At 41.9% G+C, this 17,080-nt stretch overlaps 1 protein-coding gene across 1 annotated transcript in view; it reads right to left on the bottom strand.

Moving 5' to 3' along the window:
• Positions 1–17,080, bottom strand: part of tenm1 (teneurin transmembrane protein 1) — a 214,038-nt gene that overhangs the window by 22,190 nt on the left and 174,768 nt on the right. Inside the window, exons 19-22 of the mRNA XM_036523629.1 lie at positions 16,041–16,184; positions 15,378–15,627; positions 13,422–13,442; positions 11,110–11,342 (exon numbers count right to left, since the gene is read on the bottom strand). Of these exons, the coding sequence (XP_036379522.1) occupies positions 11,110–11,342; positions 13,422–13,442; positions 15,378–15,627; positions 16,041–16,184 (648 nt within the window). The remainder of the gene's footprint in view (positions 1–11,109; positions 11,343–13,421; positions 13,443–15,377; positions 15,628–16,040; positions 16,185–17,080) is intronic.

A 17,080-nucleotide genomic window follows, 5' to 3' on the forward strand; every position in this document is an offset into this window, starting at 1 on the left:
CTTTGATGCTGTCTCTGACAAATTATTTACTAAACAAATCTCTAAAGACAGATTGTTCTTTTAGTGCACAGTGGGAAAACACATTCACCACACTCCTGATGGTGAGAAATTGGGTTGAGATGAGGTGGGTGCAGGAGGCGCAGGAAGCCAATTGGTCTGTGAGTAAAAACTAGGGCAGACCGAATCATTACAAACTAGCAGCACCATTCACTTCCTTACCTGGTGGTATTACACAGACTATTACACAGAATAAGCCCTCACACAACCTTTCAAAGTGTGCAGCAGATACCGTAACCATGTGCACCCTTGACCTTTAATGAGAAGACTAGCACAAACGGTTCACACAGCAATCAGACGGTCAGTCCAAAGCATGTGACATCTGCTTTACTCTGATGTAAAACTGCCATGTGCCATGTTTGATTAAACAACACCTTCCAAACACTCTGTACAAATTCTGCAATTTGATATCATTAAATCTCAAGTGAATCTTCTTGACTGGAAAGCCAATACTTCTCTTAAAATGCCCCCATATGACATTCTGTCTGTTGTCATTTTATCAGAGAGCTCAAAGAATTAGAGTCCGTCTAGTTCCCAAGGGCAAGTGGTGTTCGTTTTTTCTGGCTTAATCAAAACAGTTCTTAAATTTGGCTGGATAGTGATTGGCAGGACAGTAATTGCATGCAGGTACAATAGAGAATGCTGACAAATGATTGGTCTTATGAAGGTCTCAATAACTACTCAACACCTTCATAATACTTTTTATGGTGAACCACATGGCCTCTATGACTGATTTCCATACTTTTACTGAATTTGCTAAGAAATGTAAACCTACTGTACTGTGATACTCTGTACTGTGATACTCTCAAGTATGCCATGTCTATGAGTTTGCTCTCTCTCTCTCATATATAAATATATGAGGTCATGACTCCAAGCACATCTATTTACAGTTGGGAAATTCCAGACAGAAAACTACAAATGGCAGAGAAGGCAGACGAGGCTTGGTGAGTTCAATGGAAAAACCACTGATATGTGTAGGCAAGACTGACACCTTCCATTTGAAGGGTATTTGGTGATTTTGTTATGAAAAATACAAACCCACATTTCAATGTTGCTCATTTGTCTTAGAGCATTGAGGCCAACTGCAGTGAGTAATTTCAACAATTATTGCTTCACACCCATACCCACTTCGGCGATTAGGTATCTTTCAAAACAGGTAAGATTACAAGGAGTTTACCATGGTGGAGGTGGGAAAGATCACTCTTTGAGGTTTACAATTAACAGAGGGGAAGTTTCTATTTAGCAGCGACCCACACAATCTGTACATCAGGCCTATTAGGAGGGGGTTGAAAGTGAATAGTGGAAAAAAAATCCCAAAGTGCTTTTGTAATAAGGGCTCATATAGTTGAAGTGTGTTTCGGAGTGAAAGGGTAGAACGACCCCTGCTGTTAGCACTGGATAGCAACGCTGAAGACTACAACAGATCCTGATTCCTCTAGGTGCCTGCCTCCAATTCTGCAGAGATGCCTGGCGTATGATAATATTCTTAATTAATTTAATCAAGCGTTGAGTCATTATCTGATAGGGCTCTGCTCGGCAAGTTAAAATCTCCAACGCTGGAGATATTGCTGGCCTGAATTTCATTGCTCTGCAATCCACTGAATGAACCAGCTTTATCCATTTTTAAGGAGCTTACATCTTCAAAACCTGATTTTGACATTTAATTTCCAAGTAGCATTTGAGAAGGTTCTAGGCAAAGATCTGGCCCACCATGATGTGTTTGAAAATGAATCTTGTTGGCATTGGATGATGATGTGTAGAACAGTGTAAACACCACTTTAAATCCCAAGAACAACAAATGCGAAACAGATTTGTAAGTGCTCACAGAAAATATCCCCTTGAGCAACTGGAAGATGTTGTGAAGCAGGAGACAATCCCAGCTTGGCTGCCTTAAGAGAATATAAAACATCCAAATGATGAGGACATTTGTAAGAGCTGCACTTCACATAGAATGCCTTGTAAAACAAAAAAAAAAAATCCCTAGCCCTCATTCATCAAAATATTCATAAAATGTTTATTTTGCTCTTGGGAAAAATTCACATGAAAAAGTTAACGAAATACATGGATTCTCTGGAGTGAAAAGGGTCCTGCACAGAGTCCTCTTGTTGCCACTCATCTGGAGGAGAACAAATGGAATTTTTCACATCCATATTGTGGAAGACACAGTAGGCCAATGTGATCTTGCACACCTTCTCTGCTGCGTATAAAAGCATTCTGTCTGCTGTGTCCAAATAAATCTGCCTTTTAGCACACAACCTTCACTGGTGTCTGAGGATTGACCAGCAACATCACCAGCCAAAGTTTCAGTATGACACAATGCATTAAAGAGAATAGCTCTGATGAAGATTGCTTAACCAAAACATTTGCTAATTTGCGCTTCTCTGTACTCTGGCACTTCATCTACTTTTACCTCATTTCTTTTGGTGGGATTTTTTTTTTTGTAGATAACAATGTGTGGTTTTAGTTTTGTGTCTTAGTTCGTTTCTCTAAATGTGTTTGTAAGAAAGAAAATCATATGCATCTCGAAAACCACTACTTTGGTCATTTATGAGGTTTTAACCACAAAGCCATAAAGGGGGCAACACAAAGAATGAAAGCCATCATCAGACTGAATCTTATCAGGATGTGGTGCATTTCTGGTCTACGTTCAGTTGTAATACCGTACACAAACAGTGTGCTATTCGAAGAGAATGTGTTAGGTCTCTCAGCCGTTTGTCTTGGGGAGGATAGTGTATAATGCTGTTGTGTGCTGAACAGTATGAGTGCCTGATTTATGCACAGGAAAGCACATCTCAACATCCGATACCATTGCATGTGGGCTGCATTGTCTCATCGGCTTCTGAGACTGGAAGAGAAAAGCTCAAACTGAATGAAACCCACACACCAATGTGAGTGTGTGTGTGCATATATATATATATATATATATATATATACACTACATGCATATATATATATATATATATATATATATATATATATATATATATATATATACATGCACTATATATATATATAGGGTACAGTCTGTAGTGTATACACAGTACAGTGTATAGTAGATACATATATATACAGATTCCCCTTTATTACCCTAATGGTGATGAGCTGAAAGGCTTGTCTCCTGTTGAATTGCTGACACCAAATAATTCACTGACTCAAAACAGCAGCACAGGATTCATGTTTTCCATACTTTTCAAGTCTATCCAAGTCTATCCACCACACCTCATTTCTCAAATCAAAATGACTGCTATCAATTGCAAAATAATGGACACTGCAGCTTTAAGGCTAAGATGCTCTCCAAGACATACATTAAATTTTACTTCAATTTTCTCTACTCAATCAGAAAAAAATACCAAGTTTGCTGTTGCTACTTTCCATTTTTTAACATTTTTATTGAGTGGGTGAGGTCTTTTGCAGTTGTTTTTATACCATATCAGTTGAGAAAAATCTTAAAGACAACTGACTTTAGTCAGATGCTGGAATTTCCACCTCACATGCACACAAGAGTGGGTAGCAAAGCAAGAAAAAGAGACAAGTTTGCCCTCCCACACATTCGAGTCACCACAAGATACCATAGCCAGAGTTAAAGGTTCACAGTGGGAAAATTTTTGATGCATTTCAACTTGCCATGCCATTTTGGTTGTTACTGGAGTAACTTTTTGCACTTGCTGTGGCAACGGCAGCCAACAGAACATCCGCAATGCCTTGTAGAACTAATTGCAATGAAATGCAACACACATGGAACACACCTGCAAATTCAGTATATAATACTGTGCAGGGAAATGCAGAGCTAGTCTCTGCCCCTTCTCAACACAGCATGGCTCAGTCACAGCTACACTCGGAAGAAGAGCAGTTTTCCATACGCTCCATTATTTTTCAGAAGTCTTACAACAGTCTTCTTCCAGGGTCAGAGAATAATTTCCCATTTTTTACTATTTTTTTTTTTTAAATTTGAAAAAAAAAAAAAAGTAGATTTTCCCCCTGGAAAATCTATTTTGCTACATGTACAGCACTTTGTGACAATTTTGATTTTTAAAATGCACTATAACAAATAAAATTTGATTGATTGATAATTGACACAGAGATGAATGAAAGAATGATGTCGCCCCACCTCAAGGAACATATTGCACAACCAACAAATCAATAAGGAATTCAACATCTACTGCAAGCTCAGTCATTATTTGTGAAGAAATTGATTTATTAACAGCACCTTTGTAATGGAATTGGTGGATCAATGGTGATTCAAGTGTGCTGGCTTATTCTTGATGAGATGCACAGCAATTAGTGCCTCTGAAAATGTCTCTCAAAACTGTACAGAAACAGCCCACTTCTGCGCAAATATCCCACATGAATAATTCTGAGCCCCATACATTATTTAAAGGCTGCGATATTCACAAATACACACTACATCAATATCAATAATGCTTGCTTACAATGCTATCTAATTATGGAACATTGTTGTATAATATATTAACCTCATCGTTTGGTTAATTATGCATGATCTGGATTGTGAAGTACTCCCCTTTTATACTTCAAAAAGGTACAAAATGATAACAACAAAGAAAACAATAAAGTGGAGAGCCAAAGTCCCAAAGCACTTTCAAACTCACGAAATAAATGCAAAGCAGACCTTTTTTTTTCGATTCCTTTCAAACAAAGCATCAAAACAGCGGCCCCATGGACTGGACGTATCAATGAAAAAGCATTGTCTTGATACCTTGAAGTATCTCCAAGTATCTTGCAAATATCAATTTAAAATGCAATACGTTGGCCGTGCTCACTAGCTCCATTGCTATTTTATTCTCAGTCTATTATCTACATACTGAATACCACTTCAAATAATATGAAGTCAAACAACCAAAGTTATAGAACAGATTGTTTATATCTATTGAGACTACACACACTCTACGCCTCCTTCCTGGCCTAGTTACTTAATTGTTAAGAAGAACTGTAAGGAAACTTTAGGTTCAAGAGTGCAGGGCCAGAACTTTAAACATGAAAAATGGTTTTGTGGTTATAGCTGATACCCTATCTTTGGTCACACAATGACAACAGCTCAATCCATGGGCAAATGTCATAAAGAAATTATCCTCAAAAGGAGTGTACATCCAGAAGAACTGATGATGAAGAACTGAAAACGGGCAAGACCTGCATGTCAGTGATAGGGCAGTCGTCTGTGTTTTTCCTGCCCGCTCACCTTGAGAAATGCAGCCATGGCCTCGCCGAGTGTTTGTCCTCTGATAAAATAAAACTCCGGTGCTGCGAGGCCGCCGTCGGGCGCGGGCGAGGGGTGTCGAGTTTGCTTAAAGGAGCGGACGCGAGAAGTTACACCTGCGACGGCACGCTAATGCTATTACCGGAGGCGTCAAGTGGAATTCTGCCGCCCTGGCTTCAGCAGGGACCCCCTGGGAGAGGTGGGAAATTAAATGACAAATCTACCTGTCACCGAGTCTGACCTGCTACCGATGGCTCGCTACCGTGTATTAAAAACATTTGAAGTTTTGAGCGCAGCGGCTTGACCCCCGAGCCATCTCCGCCCCTTTCCACCAGGTTGGGGTGTATGTGTGCGTGGTGAGTGGGGGGGGGGGGGTTGGGGCACACATGGCAACTGGAGCAGGAGAAGGAGCAACGGGTGCCTCTCTGGTTCCTCTTCCGCGGGCGGCTGCTTCGCATTAGCGGGGCTGATCTCCCCTGTTCCGCCTAAGCGCGCCCACGTTCACAGATGACTGCTCCTGCCACTTCCGCGAACGCCCCCTCATTAAGGTGGCTACCGACGGCTCCTGCGTCGCTGCTCGCTGATAACGCCGAGGCGCACACGCGAGCCTGGAAGATGATATTACCCGGACAGCTCTTGTTCTCTTGGGAGAGGCTTTTTTTCCGTGGGATGCGCTTTGATTCCCAGAGCCCACGGGAGGTCGATAATTGGCCGTATATGCTCGAGATGAGAGCTGTCAGTGAGCAGACGGCGAGCGCCCGTGATTGTCTTGGAACCGAGCCCGGCTTTCCAAGCAGAGCGAAAACCATGCAAGGCCTCGCATGGTGATGTGGAACAGGGTGACATTTTAAGAGAATGCAGAAAATAGCACTCCCCATGTATGATGCACACTCATTCGTTGAGCAAAGGAACTGCTTAGTGGAACTCAACAGTGAACTTGGAAGTCACTGTGTAATTCCCCAGTCATGGCAATGGTTAAAAGGGACGCCATTTACTCAATAAGTTTCCTTAATGCGGCCAGTGTGGGAACTGTGCTCGGAGTCAGAAAATTTTCTGCTGCAACACCCAAAGAATCATTCATTTTCCTCACTTCTTTACCCTTATTCTAAATCAATTTTTTTGGTTTGCATTTTTAATTAACGTACTGGACTGATTAACATATCTTCATGGGCTGTTGTGGACATAGCAAAGACAGGTGGTCGTCAAGCACTGCTGGGGGAACGCCAGCTTAAAGGTGCACTACACGTTTCCGCACCCTGACTATCGCTGTCTGCAGCCTTTGTGGAAATGTATCACATATTCTTCAAAACCAATACGATTGTAACGAACAGGAATGTTAATAATACTAATGAAAGCGATTCAGTACAATTGCTGTAATCACTGTAACTATCACCTGTAATCTCAAGATCAATTGTCGCCGCTAACAGGAGAAGGGAGGTCTGACGGTTGCCCCTGACGGAGACTCTCAGGTGAGTTGGTGACAGACTCATGTAAAGGTTCCCCGATGCACTCATTAGAGGGCTCTACTTAATATGGCAGAAATCACAACCGCTCCAATCATAACAGGTCCCTGGTTTGCTGTTCACACACTGAACGCAAGCTGTCTCCTCATTTTCCACAGAGGCCCTTCCCTGGACTCAGAGAATGTCTCAGCCAAACCAACAGTGCAAAGGCACGCCACTCAGACACACACACTCTGTCTGCTCTCTAACCTGATTAAAACTCCAATTATGGTGATCAGCAAGGTTTATTCTTGTCCTTTGCCTTCTGACACCTGATGCTCTCACAACATATCGGTGTTAGGACAATGTTGAGAGAATGTTTTAGTAGTACTCGTGCTGTTATGCTATGTTGTTGAGTGATCTCGCTCGACGAAAATAAGGATTAAAACAAGGGAGGAGAAGGTTAACCAAGGACAGGCGTTAAATCTGGAGTGAATGCAAGAATAAACAAATATGAAGTCTTTCTAGTAAGGCTCCTATGGTTTGGGGGCCTTCGTTGCAGAAATTGGCAATTTCTTCCATGTCATTGGATTTACAAATGCCGGCCACAAAAGAAATTTTAGAATAAAGAAAACTATAAATGAAACGAACCCTTGTATTCAGGCCGTTTTAGTGAACATAATGAAGCATGAAGGGAGAACAAATTAGAAGGCATCTGCCTGCATTAGTCAAGCCTTCCTCTGTCAATCACCAAGGCTGACAGGCTGATAAAGGAAGACTGGCGACTTCTGTGACAATGACTGAGCGGCGTCTGAAGACCCGCCAGCATCCTTAATTGATTCGCTCCTTGATTTAGCGAAGAGCGCACTGGAGTCATCCTTCATAATCCGGCCTATGCCTTAGGCTGTCTAATGGGAGCTAAAAAAAGTTCACTTTCCCCATTCTGAGGTCAGAGATCAGGGTTACCTGAACCACTCTTCCACAGAATGAGTCTGGTCCAGTTTGGAGCTCCTGTAGTCATGTGGAATGCATGAAAGCCAGGGGGATCTAATCTCATCTCAAGGGCGAGAATGCCAATAAGACACAATACATTTTAATACCATGCAAAATTTACTTGCATTATTACTTACATTACTAACATGTAACTGCAGCTGTGCTTGACTGCGTAAAATACTGTGTTACTGTAATTTAACTACACAATTTTAAACAAGTTTTCTAATGGCACAAAACCATAGACTCAGTTTGGGTAAAAGCCTTTGGCACAGGTATAGGGGTAAATAGTTCCCATAAGGTTTTTTAGGCAAATAATCCACAGATAAAGTGCTCAATGAGATGACAGCGTGTGTAATTCTCATATTTTTCAGGCTGGAAACTGGCAGGGCACCTGCAGTGCTTCTGTGTGTTTAGGCCAGTGTTTTATGCTTCACTTGAAGACTTTTATAGGCTTTGTTTATGACCAGTTCAATTGCACGAGTGGACGCTAAGAGCGAAGGGGCCACTTTAGGAGAGTGGGGCAAACAACAGACCAAGAATAAACACACATATGCATACTCTAGGGTTTATGAAAAGAGTGGCGGCAACTTGCCAATGCTGAAGCAGCAGCCGTTAAAAAAAAAAAAAAAGAAAGAAAGAAAGAGGGGAGAAGCCCACAAATTCCTTATATCTATCGCCACTGAGTGTGGCGAAAGGTCATAAAATACAATATGGTGCAAAACAGAGGAAAAATGAGGATAAATTCACCGTCCACAGAGGTGACAGTGATTAACTGTTGTTGAGGCTCCATGGTCCGGGGAGCCATTGTAATTAATAGTTCTAAATGTTTTATGTACAGCCCAGAGACCATGATACCGTGGGAGTAGGGAGTGTGTCAATACAGCATCAATATCAATAAAGGCTTTTGTACTGTACTGCCAGCACAGGTGGTGACCACTGCTCAGCAACTGCACTGGAATTTCCAACACTCAAGCCTAGCAGCAGTGATGCCTTTTGATGTCAATGACATGCACTTGACCTGTCCCTAATGCAGTGCCAGCAGATCCCTGCGATCATTTGCTTCACCCATGCTTACAGCACACAAGTCTTTAATTGCAGTTTCTGTTCATCGGAAGTTGTGGTTATTTTGTTCTTTAATGTGGGCCTTTTGGGTACTGTGGCGTTCCCGTTGTCCCTGCGTTGCTTTACTCGTGACCTGCTGTTTAATATGCCTCGTTAAGCCCCCCCTCACAGTGCCATTGTAATGTAAAGGCAGTAGCTAGTGGTAGGGGACCGGGTAAAAGGGGCCCACTGAGAGGGGGCAGATGTGGCGACTGTGTGTCACCACCTGATAAAGGCATTATTCAGCCACCTCTAGGGCAACGGAATGTTGGCACAGTGCATTGTGGGAATGGCAAAAGTAATTTCTGCTGAGAGCCATGCGGTGTGCCACTCCCAGGCCAGTGTGGGGAAGATAAGGGGGAAGGGGGGGGGGGGGTGTTGTGAGGTGGGGTGGCGATGTAACAAACACTAATAACTTCTGGCACTGAAATCAGTTTGGCCTGACTGATTCCAGGCTCAATTATCTATGTGAATTGTTCTGGGCCACATTTGGCTCCTCTATGCATTAGCCGTGGAGAAGCACCGCAAAAGAATTTCGATTGTGGCAAAAAGAGAGGACACTCCGCTTGAACTTCAAAGCACGAACGCCTTGAGGATAGTCAATTCACGCATCATCATCAACAGACAAAGCCTGAGCCCTAAGTATCTGAATGCGATTCCTATACAACCACAGAGCACACAGCTGTGTTCAGAATAAATGAGCTGATCTACATTGGATTAAAAGATTTTTGTATTACTTAATTTGCAGAAAGAGCTGGGACTTTTTTTTCCTTCATGCTCTGCTTTATAATCAGCGCTGTGCTATCCATCTACGTGGACAATGCATCGGTGCGGCAGGTAGCTGTCTCTCGTTTCCTTAATTACGCGTTCCTACCCAGTGAGAATGACCGGTGGCATTTCATTAGAACACAAATGTGAAAGGCAGAGATTAAACTCGGGATGCACAGTTCTGAAAATTGCATAGCACAAACTGAATTTCAAGTGAATTCCTATTTTCAGCTCAGGATGTCATGTTTCAGTGCTTTTGAATTTGCAAGAGAGGAGTCAGGCCACAGTGCGCAACATTATACAGCTAGGAAGAAAAACGGATCAATTTTAGAAGTAACCGGAACATATTCCGCGGTGGCAGATTTGATTCATTTTCGGGAGTAGGTGCGGTGGGTGAATTCAATGTTCCACATTTGCTGGGCCCAGTACAAACTCATAGCAATGTGCACTGGGGAGCTATGGTGCTCCCTTAAGGATCAGTGTCAAAAGACATGCATATCCTCAAAGGAGGTGGTTACTTAGAGATAGACTTAGTCACATAGTCAGAAAGTTTTCTCATTACAATATTACTGAAGTCATAAAATGCCACAGCACCAGTAACCTCAACCGTAGGGACACCCAGTCTGTTTCCAGGATGGACAGATTCCCCGTGTCTGTATGAAATCAATTTTGGGGGAACTCTGACGATGTATGCATGGCAGCGGGCAGCCTTCAGAGATAAAGGTTTGCATGCAAGGGATTTGCAACCAACAGTCAGCAGTGTTCAAGAACAGCATCATTAATCACATACGTTTGGACAAAGAATGTTGAGTAACATGTTTAAAGTTGTTTTGTTCCTCAATGGATCTCAATGTTTCATCTATATATAGAAAAACAGGTCCTTTATCAACACATAAGGATGAGGTTGCTTGTTTATTTGAAAAGTTCTGAAAGGTTTCTGGATGGGGTTAATTTGTGGTTTATCACAAATCCTTTTTCTATAGTGCTAATTGTGTAATTCATCACCAAAAAGAAAGAACAATTAAATATTGGTAAACATTTGCATTAACATGGGATTCTGGTATTTTAACTAAATACAGCCAGAGCAGTCCGATATTGTCAACAACAGCTATAGGCATAGCAGGCCAGCCAACTGGCTTTGTTGATAGCACTTCAGAACATCAAATAAAGTGATTTCTGCAGAGCTTACTGCAGTACACACTAAATTTACCATACTCAAAACTGATTTGAATTGATTATGACAATTAGTTCTGAGTTATGAAGAACAACTGGACACCTTCAAAGAAACCTTCAGAAAAAGAAGTGAATCACGTTTCCTTTTGAACTTCACAACATCTAGGTTCACACAAAGTCATGACATCAATGGACCCACTTCCCTTTGTTCCAAGTGACTGGCAGCAGTTTCAGACTGGCAGCAGTCCGAGGACCATTGAAGGAAAATTGTCTAGAGTACTAATTTATTTTCTGGCAGCTCTGCAGTGAAAATAAAACACGGAAATTGACATGTTTCATCATGTCTATAAGCTGGACTGTTACCTCGGGGGTTGTTCAGCGAGGCCTCTGAGGCCTTTCCTCCATCCCCGCAGTGGCTCTGGTCGAAGGGCGTGCACTGCTCCCCGGTCCCTGCCACCACCTCGATGTTCTTGGCCAGCTCCTTGGGCTCGGTGAGTGTCCTCAGTCTGTAGACCCTCCTGCTGCTGGTGTCTGACAGGAACAGGGTCTCCCTCACCGGATCCATGGCCAGGTAGTACTTGTGGGCCGGGCTGGTGCTGCTCAAGAAAGCATTGCGTTTTTTCAGCGAGCGCTCGGGTAGCCATAACACTGCAATTACGCATTACCACTGCTGCGAGAGGAAATGAATTTAAGCACATCCCCAAAGGCCTAGTTATGCAAGTTCTGATGCTCTTTAATTTTAAAAATTGTTCATTACGAACCTCTTTGGCATTATAAGCACATGAATTAACTATTCTATTTTTGTTTCTGTAGGAAAACACAAGCATTTGCCTTTTTTAAGGACAGATCTTTGTCCTCTGAGGTCATCAAGATGCAAGAAAAAAAAAATTGATTCAGTCCATGAGTTTGACAGCTATGTTAATGTAAGTGATGGGGAAAAAACTTAACAAACATCTATAGTAACAAAGTGAAGTAACATCAAAAGGTGACTGCTGTTTACACTGCATTAAATGATTGCCTGTCATGACATGTTAAAATGCTTATTAGGAAACATTCCCTAGGCAATGTACAGTATATGTGTGTACAGGGCATTAGTTAATTTGAAAGAGGAAAAAAAAGAGCATCATAAAAACAGCAACACAATTTTTCATTCCATCACATTAGTCCATTTTTGATGGTGAAAAACCTGACTGACAATGATGCAAAGCAAATGAATACACAACTTAAATATAACCCAGATGAAATTGTTATCCTTTATGGTGTGTGGATATACCTGCATTTGATCACCACTTTTCCAGTCACTATTAAGCAAAACATTTTCTCTTACAAACAACTGTAATATTCAAATAGCTTTGCTGTGACATTGCAACAACATAATGTAACAGCAATGTTAACGAGATGTTGCAGGAGTGTTCTGGGCCACAACATAGAGTGCAGACACATGTGTCTAACATAACTAGTTTCAAGAACTAACAGATGTCCATTTTAAATATGTGAAGATCTAGATTACTTAAGAAATAAAAAAGAACTCAGCCACACCAACCAGTCAGAGCAGCGCAGGTGAAATTTGAAACCAAGATGGGGAAAGAATTTCAGAAATCAGAATAGACTTTAGTGTCATTGCACGGTGGGGGTACAACAAAATTGTGGAAAGAATGTAAGGAAGTAACACAGATTCTTCACATCACATCAAGTTTTCACACAAAGAGCATGACCTAGATCTGGACTAAATCTCTCCTTTTAAAGAAGACCTGTTTAGTCCTCCATGGCTGACACTGATATTTTTAATGGATGACTACACAGGTGCATTTAATCTTTACCAATACCTCTCCTATATTTCTGTTCACTGTATTCACTTTATTTTATATTCCCACTATATTAACTTGGCAGTTTAAACTACTGTTCTGACAAGGATCTCACTAGACATCGTAAAAAAATGATCATAAAAGGGCAAAGTCACAATGGATCCCCAATCCTACCTGCAATTTATTAGTGGCAGTAAAAACTCCTCCCTATTGTCTGCCTATCTTGATATGTTTATTAGACTTTTGCCAGGGAGAGACTGTAGGCTTAATGGACACAATATGAGCCCTTGAAATGAAATACTTCCTGTTGTTTTGATGGCTTTGATAATTCAAATCAGGGAATATAATAAATAACGCCAAAAAGAATCGCCAGAATCCTTAGGAGGATAGGAGAGAGGCCATTTTGGTGAATCTTCCCATTAATTGCTGTGAAGACCATCCATGGTCTCTCTCCAATCTTACAATGTTAGAGTGCCCTTCACCATAGGAGCCTTGCCTCTCTAAACACACATTAAAGGCAGGACTTGTCTGTGATAAGAGGTGGACTTTAGAGACCCCACCCCCCAAGGTACTTCATGTGAAAGACAGCACCATTCTTAATCCCCACAACCTTCAAATCCAGGTCAATAAACCTCAATATTGACCCACTCCCCTTGCCTTTCTAATCCTCTGCCCTGTAAGCAAATGAGAAAGTCTTCCTTCACTCGCCTTCAGTGCAAATGGGGGGGGGGGGGGGGGGTTCTGCTTGAAACGAACGCCCAGAGCCATCGTTCGAATAAGAATGCCCAATAAAACTACATGGGGGCTGGTCTGCGAAACACAAGCGAATGTTAATTGCATCTCGAGAGGAAAATGGAGATGAAAACATACCTGTGCCGTATATCACGGTTCCTGAAGGCGTCACATTCAGGAATACAAGGAAAGACAAGATTCAAAATTATTCATCGAAACGGGAACCATTTTAAAAACCCACATGAAATACAAGGCACGCATGCTTTACGATAAAAAACATAGGGGATTCAATTCCCAGATTAACTGGCAGAGAAAAAAGCACTGTTTTTGCCCATCTTGAGATGAATTATTTATACCCCTTTTTTTTCCTTTAATCTCAGAACCGGTTTTTCCTGGGAGTTACAGAGTAAGAGCTGGATTGCTGGTGCTGTCCTGAGGGAGACCTGTCTGATATGTTCTCCTACAGAATGTGGAGAGTGTCTGTCTGGGGAGAGGAATGGGCAGGAGCGTGGAGCTCGAGGGTGAGTGGTAAGAGAACAGTCAGAAAGCCAGATGGGCTCAGATTGTGCCTGTCACAAATATGTGCTAGCAGATAATGGAACTCAAAGTCAACACTCACAGTGCTGCGACAGTATGATAGGCCTTTTGTCATTATACTCGTTAGTTTTATGGCAGGTTTAAAATTGCAATGCTTTTAACAAAGAAAAATATTAATAATAATATTACTAATACTAACAATAATAATGATAAATATGATGACAATCTCACCCGCCCTTCATGCAAAAAGCAATTTATTAGTGCCAATAGGTATACATGAAATAGTAGGTGTAGTTCACTTAACAGGTAACTGTATCCAAAGCTTCAATGCAAAAATTAGGAGAATAATACTGTGCAAAATCAAAGTACAGTACTAACTTGACAGAGTAGCACAAAATTAATATAAGTGTCTGATGAAAAATGTTTTAAAATGTTTTTAACAAGTGACCATAAAAAGCTAGCAAAGCTGATAATGTAGGTAAATTCAAGTAGCAAGCACTTTGGTAAACTTGACCTATGAATAGGAGTTAATGGTGAATAAGAGCACAACGAATATGTGATTAAATTCCACAGTATGTAGCTAAAGAAGTAGCCATTAATACAGCACCCTGTTAGGTTTAATTGATAACCTTCAATTTGAATTTGGGTTACTTGAACATGAATGTGTGCCAATAATGCCTCAATCTTTATTTTCAATGTATAACTATAGAACATATTGGGATCTAACTTGAAGGAAAAGAGTATTCTCCAGGAGGCATAGAAGAGACATGAAGAATTGCAGTCCATTTAATCCACAGACTGTGTTATGGTAAAGAATATAAAATGGTTTGGTTTGATTTTTTTCCCTTTATACAATACAGTTTTGGAATCACCTGTTGTAAGATGACTGCAAAGACAGAATACAGTTGCATGAAGTTAATGGCTACTTTTTGCTCTTGGGGTCTTTGCTCTACAGTGGAGTGGGTGCTGCTCTATTGATCAGATCTGAGCTACTTGCAGGGACCTGACAAGTGCAGGTGCACTTGCAGATGACCTGGTTGACCTGCCTATCCCTATTCCCAGTGTAACGAAGGTGCCACTGTGGGATCCCAGTCATTGTCCGCAAATGACATGGCCTGTTTTGAACATGTATTTTAAATTAGGGCTGCAAGTATTTTTTTATAATTGCTTAAAAAAGGCTATGTGGCTACAAAATATAAAGCAGGCAGCACTGAGGCTAGATGTAACAAAGACCCATGTCTTCACAGTTGAGTCAGAAGGTTAAGGGAGAAGCTCAGCTCTTCTGATAGTGCTGGGAAATTACGTCTGTCAAAGAGGAACCAGTGAGTAATATGTCCAAGCTGGTGGGGTGGTCTCTTAGTTGTATAAGTCACATGCCCAGCAACTCCTACAAAGCTGCCTTTGTAGAAAAAAAACAAACCCTTGGAGAGGGCTTGGTTGACCATTCCCAAAGTTTATTTACTACTTAACGTTCTTAACTTTGTAAAGGTTAAGACTATTTAATGCACGGTTGGCAGGTCAACCTCAAGGTACCCCCTACTGGTATTAAAATATGACCTCAGCTCCAGGATGCTGATGACGTAGCCATTTGGAAGGATCCGCCTCACGAAGTTGAAGTCGCCGACGTAGACACTGCCGTCGGAGCCACAGGCGACAGCGACAGGTGCAAAGAGCTTGCTGCCAAGGGCGGGGCCGTTGCAGTTCGGGCAGGGGATGGTGCGGATGTAGCCATTCCCCATGATGGTGGTGATAACCGGAGGCTGCTGGGATATGAAGATGTTCTCCCCGTTTCCTTTGTGCAGAATACCTGGCAAAAGAATGCCATGGGAGATTAAAAGAAAACATAAGACAAAGCCTCCATTCAGCAACAGTGGAGGCACAGCTTTATCCCTCTCCTGTTCTCTGCTGTTTGCCAGCATTATCTCACTGACTCCTGCCATTGTTTTGCAGTGACATGCAGAAGTGGTAATCCAGTGTACCGACATCTGTAATGGCTGGATGGGCACATCACCAGAAAGAGGCAAAAGAGAAACAGATCCGTTGCTTATTAATTACGCTACAGGCTTTTTGCGGCCCACAATCAATCTGAAATGCATTATGAGCGGATTATCTCATGAGAGCAGCGGAGTGAGGATGGGATGGCAGGAGGTGAAGTGGGAGGCAGAGATGGGGCTTCAGTCTCTCAAAACAAGGCAGGACAGGGACCCCCAGGCTCCTTACCGCTCTGCAGGTTGAGGATGTGGTGTTTGTCCAAGGACCAACCGCCCAGGTTGGAGGCGACCATCTCAAATCCCTGCAGCAGGGCCGTCCTCTTCTCCCACACAATGAAGTCCGGGCATGACTCGTACTCATAGCCCACAGACACTGGAAAGACACACGGACATGCTGTTCTGGCTCTTGTCACTTGCCCAAAAAGCAGTCAAGGGGTTAAACCAAAGCTACCATTCACCTTGTGAAAACAGGCACCTATTCACCTTGTGAGAACAGGCACCTATTCTCCTCGCGACCTGACAAACGCCTCATGATGTTTCATATGCTTTTCTGATGCTCAGATTCAGGTCAAGCAGGCATTCAGTTTCAGTACGAAATAAGTTCACTTCAATTATTCTGCTTTCATCCCTTTTTATTTCATTGTAATACAATTTTCTTATGTTTGTACTTTCTTCCCTCTTAGATCTTAAAAGCCCATCTACAAACTGGTGTTGGAAATTAGCTAGATTATATCTAATTGTACTGCACACTGTACAATAAAATCTACTATAATGGAAAACAGGTAATCACATTATCTTTACACATGGCTTAAACAAAAAACAGTCAAATATTACAATATTTCTGAAGACTTACATAACAATATAGAATTATTATTAGTCGCATCCCTGATACAAGTAGACTCACATAAGAAATGGAGAAAAAAGTAGTCAGTAAAAACAGGGCGGCACACCTAATGTAATGTATCTGCTTTGCTCAGACTAGGAGGCAGGAATGAAATACACTATTAAAGGGGAGCTCTCTGTTTGTGAACTATCACTTCTGGAGTCCCAGGTGTCTTTTCATGCATCACTGATATCATCATGGGCTCTGCTAGTTCAGCTCTCCTGTGGCAATACGCATACACACACACACATCCAAGCAAGCTCACGCACGCACAATCAGGACACACTTAGTTAAACAGCACAGCTGCAGTCTGAAAGCTCCTATGGCTGTCACCATGATAGATCGGGCTTTTACACTCGGCCTCAGAAAGCGGAGATGGCTTTAGG

Source organism: Megalops cyprinoides, chromosome 3 (assembly GCF_013368585.1).
Source record: "Megalops cyprinoides isolate fMegCyp1 chromosome 3, fMegCyp1.pri, whole genome shotgun sequence".
NCBI lineage: Eukaryota > Metazoa > Chordata > Actinopteri > Elopiformes > Megalopidae > Megalops > Megalops cyprinoides.